Source organism: Mauremys reevesii, linkage group 25 (assembly GCF_016161935.1).
Source record: "Mauremys reevesii isolate NIE-2019 linkage group 25, ASM1616193v1, whole genome shotgun sequence".
In the NCBI taxonomy this organism is placed as follows: domain Eukaryota; kingdom Metazoa; phylum Chordata; order Testudines; family Geoemydidae; genus Mauremys; species Mauremys reevesii.
In genome coordinates this window covers 10,775,609-10,784,212 of record NC_052647.1, presented here as the reverse complement: position 1 = coordinate 10,784,212, position 8,604 = coordinate 10,775,609, and the positions used below count along the sequence as shown (strand labels likewise).

General features: G+C 55.5%; 1 protein-coding gene across 2 annotated transcripts; it reads left to right on the top strand.

Moving 5' to 3' along the window:
• On the top strand, positions 1-7,352 carry LOC120391003 (RING finger protein 11-like). 2 transcript variants are annotated; one of them, XM_039514164.1, is made up of 3 exons: positions 1-139; positions 2,973-3,142; positions 5,249-7,352. In XM_039514164.1, exons 1-3 carry the CDS (start codon positions 65-67, stop codon positions 5,418-5,420), a joined length of 417 nt encoding a protein of 138 aa, XP_039370098.1. In that variant the 5' UTR covers positions 1-64; the 3' UTR covers positions 5,421-7,352. The 2 variants fall into 2 exon arrangements, with proteins under 2 accessions (XP_039370098.1, XP_039370097.1); XM_039514163.1 differs by lacking the exon at positions 1-139 and adding an exon at positions 538-727.
• Positions 7,353-8,604: the final 1,252 nt, after the last annotated feature.

The window sequence follows — 8,604 nt, the reverse complement described above, 5'->3', positions numbered from 1 at the left end:
CATTTGATGATGAATCTGCAACCATATAAGACGAGGAAAAGAAAAAATCTTCCAGACTTTCTTCATGCACCCTGAAGAAGCAAAGGAGGGGTACATGGGTAGGATCAAGGCAAGAGAAAGTGGCGCGTTTAGTCCAAGGGTAGGTATGTTCCCAAACTGTGAAGGTCCTGTGGGGTGAATCAAATCGATTCCCAAATTCCTTTTGGCACTGGGGGCATGTGGGGGTCTCCCCTTCTTTACACCTGCTCTCATCCCTTCCCCGCTGCCCCTTCCCCTCTTCTCCCCTTTCCCCAGTCCCTTCCTCACAGCCTGTTTCCCCTCCCCTCACTCCATACCTGCCCCTCCTCTTTCCTACCCCCTCCCACTATCCTCCCCTTCCTCGCTGATTGCGCCCTCTCCCAATCCCACACGCGCTCCCCCTCTGCGCACGCGCGGAGCCCCCCTCCCCCCGGACTCCAATTCCCGTGGTGCCCCGGGGCGGAGGGCGGTACCATTACCCGGCGAAGGGCGGGGGGAACAGACGGCGTCGCTCCCTGCCCCTCCCCCCAGCGGAGGGCCGGGGGTGGCAGAGTCCGGCCGGGACCGGGACCGGGCCCGCCGGGCGGGGATGGGGAACTGCCTCTCCTCGCAGGCGGCCGATGACCTCTCGCTGCTCAACGACTCGGGGGACGGGGCCAGCCTGGGGCCCGGGGACCCGCCGCCCCCCCCGGCGCCGCCCCCTTACCAGGTACGGGGCGGCCCGTGGGGGGGTCATAGCCCCCTGGGGGGGGAGAGCCTGGGGGCCGTGGGGGGGCCGAGGGGTCATATGCCCCGGAGGGGGAGAGCCTGGGAGAGCCTGGGGCCGGGGGGGTCATAGGCTCCGGGAGGGGAGAGCCTGGGGCCTATGGGGCCTGTGGGGCCTGGCGGGTCATAGGCCCCGGGGGGGGCAGGGGAGCGGCCCATGGGGGTGGGGGGGAGCCCAAGGGAGAGGCTATACCAGCAGAGTATGGGGGGGAGCTTGGGGTGGCCAGTAGGGGAAGGAGGGGCTCATGGGGTGGGGGGAGCCGTGGGGAGCAGTTGGGGGTTGGCTCTGGGGGTGGGGGGACCGAGGCCTATGGGGGCGTTCCCAGGAGAGGTGAGTAGTTGGGGGGGGGTGAGCTGGGAGGAGGGGGCTACTGCTCATGGGGATGGGATTCTGGGTGGGGAGGGGGGCTGGGTTGTGGCCCATGCGTGAAGCTCGCCCTGCAGCTGGGGGTGTGACCAGTGGGGAGTATTGGGGGTTTGCAGCCCCATCGGGGGCAGTGGGAGCTCTTGGGGCAGCTGGGGGAGGGGAGCAACAAGGAGTGTGGCCCATGGAGAGATTCTGGGGGTGGGGGTGGCCCAGTGCGGGCTTCCTTTGGGAAGGGTACGAGGAGGTGGGGGGTGTCTCCTACCTGACCTAGCCAGCAGCACTCCCAGTCCTGTACGGATGCATGGCTGGGCACCAGGAGCCAGCAGGATCCTCCCAGGGACTCCTGGGTTCCAGGCCTATTCTCTTCCCTTTGGCAGGCGCTGGCTTTGGACATGGGGCTCTGGCATTCCCAGAGAAGCTGCATTTCCAACCAGCTCCTATCAGCACCTCCTGCAAACTAGGAGCCAGAGAATCCTGGCTTGTCCAGCTTGAGATTGGCCCCATGGGCTATTCCCAGGCCTTTGGACCTAGTCTGAAACACCCCCAAGCAATGGGACTTCTTACAGGCTCCCTAGGGAAGACTGTACCCTGATACTCAGCCTACCTTGTGCTCAATTTCAGTCTAGCTCCACCCTAAACATTCCTCTCCCCGCTTGGTGTCTCCACCCTGAAGACACAGCTGTTCCCTGGGTGCTGTAGAAACACTTCATTAGATTGGAAGAGATCTGCCCAATGCTCAGAGCCATGTAAACTCGAAGGCCGGGTCTACACTAGCGCTTAATGTTGGCAAAACTTCTATCGCTCCGTGGTGTGGAAACCCTCCCCCAGTTTTGCCCGCGTAAGGGCTCAGGTGCACGGCGCTCTGTCTGCGTCTCCCACCGACGTAGCTGCCACCGCTCCTTGAGCTGGGTTTACTCTCTCCTGTCTCGGTCCAGCTGTGCCACTGAAAGCTTGTGTTGAAGCCGCAGAACAGCCCAGTTGGTGATCTCTGTCGTCGTAGGGGGAGGGCCGTGTATTACACGCTGGGGGTGTGGGGGAGGGATTAGCGTCTGCCTTTCTGGATGAAGGGCTTGATGCTGTGCCCCTCAGGTCATGGCATCCGGCTGGGTGGGTCAGCCTGAAATGGCTGGGTCTCCGGCCTGGCCTTTCCTCAGGAGCAACGTTGGTGTTCCCCATGGGTGCTTGAGTTCAGTAACGCCATGAAGAACTGTCCCCAGCCCTGCGGTGGGAAGCAACTCTGAAAACTCCCCTCTGTCACGATGCCTGTCGAAACCTTGACACCAGCGAGGCGGCTGCTGTGCTGATGCGCTGCCTGTCATGCTGACCAGTCTGGTTTCCTTGGGCTTCCCTGTCCATTTATATCCATCTCTCGTCTCTTCTCACACTTGGATTGGAAGCACTTCGGGGGCAAGGACTGTCTTTTGGTCCGTTTGTACAGCGCCTAGCACGCTGGGGTCCTGATCCATGACTGGGGTACTGGACGCTACCGTAATACACCTAAACAATGTACAGCACCTTGCACGCTGTGGTCTTGATCCAGGACTGAGGCTCCTAGTTGCTACTGCAGTATAAATAAAGGCACATCACTAGTTGGATAGACTGCAAAACTAACTCCTTAACTAGCATAATAGAAATGCCAGGCTGGAAGGAACCTCAAGAGGTCATCTAGTGCAACCCCACTCCCCCCCATGCTGAGATAGGGTTGAGTCTACCTAGCCCATCCCTGACAGGTTTGTTTTCTATTAAAATCAGGAGGAGGGGGGACGTTCAGCCCCTGGGTGCCTGTTACCAGGGTAATGAGCTCTGTCTTCTGATTTTGAAGGAACATGAGCCAATCCCAGTGTATCACCCCACGCCGAGCCAGACCCGACTTGCCACGCAGCTAACGGAGGAAGAGCAGATTCGAATCGCCCAGCGGATTGGGCTGATACAGCACCTGCCCAAAGGGATATTCAATCCGGGCACGGAACCATCAGAAAAAAAAGTGAAAGAGTAAGTCCTTTGCGTCCGACACCTTTCATTTCTTCTCTTAGCCGGGCTGAGCTGTGAGGGTTGACGGCAGTCGCCATAAAGCTGAACAATCCACCCCAATGCATGTCTAAACAGCCCATAGAATTTACTGCCTAGGTTTGCGGTAACTCCAAAATTGTTATGGAAACTTTCCAGGCTTGGCAGAAAATCCACTCACTCCTCGAGGGAAAACAACTGACTAGCTCCTAGCCCGTGGGATTACACAAGGCTGGATAACGGCTGCCTAGAATGGAAAGTCTTTGAAGACAAGGACTTGGTCCTCGTACCTCTTTGCTGGAGCAGCCAGCACGCAGTTTGCCCTCTCTCCGGTGGGCTGATCCCACTTCTTCCAAACAGCTTCACTTCATCTTCAAACCCTTCACCAAACATATCCGAGCCTCCATGAGAGCTACTGCTTGTTACCAGCAGAGTTCAGCTGGTATTTGAGAGAGTCTCCCATTGGGAGGCTGAGGTGGGAAATAACCCGTTTTCTTCCCTTTCGAATAGGGTGACGGTTCTACTCTCTCAGTTGACTCTCATAGAGCTTAAGGTCAGAAGGGATCATTAGATCCCCTAGTCCAGTGGTCCCCAACCTTTTTCGTCTGGCGGGTGCCAGACGACGAGCCATGGAGGACCGTGGCAGCGGACGAGCATCCACTGAAATTCCGCCGACAAGCAGCGTCAATAGGCGTTGCCGCCGACATGCCGCCGATTTTCGGTGGTGACGCCCCTGGATGACGCAGCTTGTCGGCGGCATTTCGGCGGATGCTCATCCACCGGCCAGTGCACGGGTGCACTTAGACGCCCCATCGGGCGCCATGGTGCTGCGGGCACTGCGTTGGGGACCTCTGCTCTAGTCTCAGCTCCTGTATATTACAGGCCATTAAAGCATTTCAGTCGTCAGGAGACTGAACTCTGCTCCAGGCAGAGAACAGGCGAGGGATCAAGCTGCTGTCATGCCAGAGGCTCCTGCGCACGGGCGGGGAATTGATTAGGTGACAGATGCCTAGACTTCAAATGCTTGAGGAGTTTTCCTGTATGGGTCAGGAAATCAAAGTGGGAAAACTGCCCAGTCCAAAAGCCAGTGTATTAAACTTACAGGTGTGTGAAAATGAGAATGGAAATCACTTTGCTGTCCTATCAGTTCGCCAACGCCGTGAATGCTGTGTTCAGCTGGGTTCACCCTGCTCAGATGGCGGGGGGAATACGGGGGTCACTTCCACCTTCCTTGGAAGCAGCTGGTCCGGGGCGTGGTGGGAGGTAGAATCCTGGCCTGATGCAGCCTTGCAGTGCCTTGTACTCAGCTGTGTGCACAGGAGCATGCTGGGAGTGTCTATATCGGAGTGGGCAAACGTTTTGGCCCAAGGGCCACATGGGGGTTTCAGAATTGTATGGAGGGCTGGGTGGGGAAGGCTGTGCCTCCTGGCCCCCGCCCTCTATCCACCCCTCCCACGTCCCGCCCCCTGACTGCCCCCCTCAGAACCTCCAACCCCTCCTGCTTTTTGACCCCTAACTGCCCCCTGGGAACCCCACACCCTATCCAACACCCCCCCCCACGACTGTCCCGCACCCTATCCACACCCCTGCCCCAACAGGCCTCCTGGGACTCCTGCGCCTATCCAACCCCCCTGGTTCCCTGTCCACTGACTGCCCGCCCCCCTGCTTCCTGACTGCCCCCCGGGACCCACCCACTTCCCACTCCCTTACCATGCCGGAGCCAGCTATGCCGCCGCACTGCCTGGCAGGAGCGGCAGGCCAGAGCGCTGGCAGTGAGGTGAGGCTGTGGGGGATGGGGGACAGCAGTGCAGGGGCCGCGGGCTAGCCTCCCCGGCCAGGATAGCCAGCCCGTGGGCTGTAGTTTGCCCCGCTCTGCTCTGCGTGCTGCTCTGGCAGAAGAAAGGGGCTTTTCTCTCTTCCCAGGGCCTGTGGGAAGCAGAGCATGAAGTAGAACAGCCCCAAGGCTGCTCCAGCTTAACAGTCCCCTAAACGTAGGGGACAAAGCCCCCAGGGCAGGGATGGAGACAGTGGGGCCAGGGATCTCCCCTGCAGCCGGCGAGCTAACAGCACTTCCCCGCCCTCTGGCCATAGGTGTGTCATCTGCATGCTGGATTTCGTGTACGGAGACCCCATCCGGTTCCTGCCCTGCCTGCACACCTACCACGTGGACTGCATCGACGACTGGCTGATGCGCTCCTTCACCTGTCCCTCCTGCATGGAGCCGGTGGACGCTGCTCTGCTGGCCTCCTACGAGACGAATTGAGGCCAAGCGTCGTCATTGTGGCCCACGCTAATGCTTCGAGGCTGGTGGTGCGGAGAGGTCGGCCGAGCTGGGGGCTTTTCGCTTTGCACACTCACAGGTTACACCAAAGACTCCGGCAAGGAACGCCAGCTCTGCTGCCTCGCGGATCGTCCAGAGCCGTTGGAACGTCGCTCCACCTCAATGTCAGTTAAAAGCTGCCTCTTGCAATCTCTGTATTAGCATGTCAGGATGAGGTATGGAAAGTTCCCTTCCTGGGCCCTCCCAGAAAGCAGCACCTGCCCATGCCATGCAGCCCCTCCGAGTAGCTCCTCAGCGAGCATGGCCTGGCTGGCATGGGGATGGGGGGAAGGTGCGGTTAGGCTGCAGCCCCTTCGTGAGTGTGACGATATTGGCGTAACGCAGAAGTGAGAGAGAAATGGATGAGGTTAAATAAAACCAGGTGCTGATCCCCTCCATTACAAGCAGAAGGTGCAGGATCGTAGAGGTGCTGGCAAGAGCCGCAGGCTTGCGCTGCTCGACATCTAGCTTGGTTAGGGATTTTTTTTTTGTTCATCTCTGCTTTAAATAGTCACAACTCAGCTCCTTTAGCACCTGTTTTTTCCTTCCCCTGGGTGGCGGCAGCTGTGCTTAATCCCTTGGGTGACTGAAACCAAACCGCCCACCCCAAATGGGCTGGAATGACAAGAATAAGTCCCCGAGTGGCTCCCTGCCTAGAAGCAACCTTAGTGGGTGACGTTAAGTAGCCACGTTACAGCAGGACTCTGATTCTAGCACCCCGTAAAGGCGCTAACCTTAGTGTCAGTCTTGGGTTTGAGGAAGGAAAACCAAACCCTGCTCATTTTCTCTCTCCTGCTTTAGAGATTATTCTCACCAATCAGACAATGTTTTAATATTCCAGCTGGCGCATCTGCCTGAACAAAGCTATTTCCTGGAGGAATTTCTCCCACCCCCAGGTTTTATAGTCCCCAAAATAAATTATTTCTATTAAGCCCCATCGGCTTGGCACAAGGTGGTTTTTATTGTGTCACAACTGAATGGCTTTAAAGAACCGAATGCAGATTTCTTCCCTCGTGCTATTTTAAGCGTCTGCCAGGTAAAGGGCAGTTGCTTTTGATGAATTTTCTCCTTTTTTGAAGGCAGGGCAGCAGTTCATTTGTTCCCTTTGAGGTTGCAACTTTAATATCAGTCATTAAACTCTGCAACCGGCAGATTTGCCGCCTTAGCTGGCTCACAAGGCAACGAAGCCTAATCAAACCTGCGAGAGTAGAAAATTGGAAACAGAGGCCAAGTTTGCTCCATGAAATAGGAAGTTTTCTTTCGCATGGTGGGAGCACCAGGAGCTTCTCTTGTTGCCTTGAGACTTGAACCCACCCTAGCGAAGCCAGCTCCTTTGCCTTCCACGCACTCGGCTGTCAGATGCCGCTCGTAGTGCAGGAATCGGCCCGGCCCACCAGGGGTTAGCACAATTTCTAGTGAGTTGCCAGTAGGACGGGCTGCCCTGTGCTCTGTTAGTGGCTCCCAGGCCAGAAGCGTGAAAGGGCTTTTCCAGTTACGTATTGTCCTTAACAAGGATTTAGCGCTTGAAAGTTAAGACTGATGTACATTGCATTGGAAATGAACAATAAAATAGATTGCCTATGAGTGCTGGGCCATGTGGCTTTCTGGGGGTTCAGCCTCACGGCTTTGATTGCAGCATATCTTACCGAGGCCTGCTCACAGCACACACCTCTGAAGGAGGGACATGTCAGCCCTAAGGCCAGGTGAGGAACCACACAGCCCTGACAAGATGCAGCACTAGACCACATTTAAGACTCCTGTAGCCCTTTGTCACGACCACTTGCATCACCTCCTGCCCCATACAGAAGCAGATACAACCACTGTAATGGTTTGCTGGGGGACAGTAAAGTCCTTCATGCACCTGGAAATCAGTCAGGAGCATGGGCCTAAACTGCTCCAGATAGACCAGGCCACATCACAGAGAGAAGGGCAGTGCTGGCTGCTGAAATCGGACGTGCTTATAAGAACATAACGGCCGTACCGGGTCAGACCAAAGGTCCATCTAGCCCAGTATCTATCTCTTGACAGTGGCCAATGCCAGGTGCCCCAGAGGGAGTGAACCTAACAAGCGATCTCTCTCCTGCCATCCATCTCCACCCTTTGACAAACAGAGGCTAGGGACACCATTCCTTACCCAGCCTGGCTAATAACCATTTATGGACTTAACCTCCATGAATTTATCCAGTTCTCTCTTAAATGCTGTTATAGTCCCAGCCTTCACAACCTCCACAGGCTGACTGTGCGCTGCATGAAGAACTTCCTTTTTATTGTTTTAAACCTGCTGCCCATTAATTTCATTTGGTGACCCCTAGTTCTTGTATTATGGGAATAAGTAAATAACTTTTCCTTATCCACTTCCTCCACATCACTCATGATTTTATAGACATCTATCATATCCCCCTTTAATCTCCTCTTTTCCAAGCTGGAGTCTTAGCCTCTTTAATCTCTCTTCATATGGGACCCTCTCCAAACCCCTAATCATTTTAGTTGCCCTTCTCTGAACCTTTTCTAATGCCAGTATATCTTTTTTGAGAGGAGACCACATCTGTACACAGTATTCGAGATGTGGGCTTACCATGGATTTATATAAGGGCAATAAGATATTCTCAGTCTTATTCTCTATCCCCTTTTTAATGATTCCTAACACCCTGTTTGTGTTTTTGACCACCTCTGCACACTGCAAGGATGTCTTCAGAGAACTATCCACAATGACTCCAAGATCTTTTTCCTGACTCGTTGTAGCTAAATTAGCCCCCATCATATTGTATGTATAGTCGGGGTTATTTCTTCCAATGTGCATTACTTTACATTTAGCCACTTTAAATTTCATTTGCCATTTTGTTGCCCAATCACTTAGTTCTGTGAGTGCTTGTGGGAGATTTAACCTGGACCCATGGTCTCTTCACCCAGAACTGCTACCCACCATCACAACTGGTTGCAGCAGCCGGGGGCTACCACCTCCTGCTGTATTTAACTTCCATGACATTAGCTGGGAGGGTGGTTCAGGACTGGGCCCTCCCTGGCCTGGTTAATTTTATTCCTCTAGTCCTTGCTGATCCTTAGTGTGCTGGAGCGTGGACCAGCACTCCCTGTTCCTGGGACAATGCGGATTTACGCTACCCTGGAG

Coding starts and splice junctions, on each gene's coding strand:
- LOC120391003 (XM_039514163.1), top strand. CDS start 608: ATGGGGAACTGCCTCTCCTCGCAGGCGGCCGATGACCTCTCGCTGCTC. Junction 728..2,972: donor CGGCGCCGCCCCCTTACCAG/GTACGGGGCGGC, acceptor CTGATTTTGAAG/GAACATGAGCCAATCCCAGT. Junction 3,143..5,248: donor TCAGAAAAAAAAGTGAAAGA/GTAAGTCCTTTG, acceptor CTCTGGCCATAG/GTGTGTCATCTGCATGCTGG.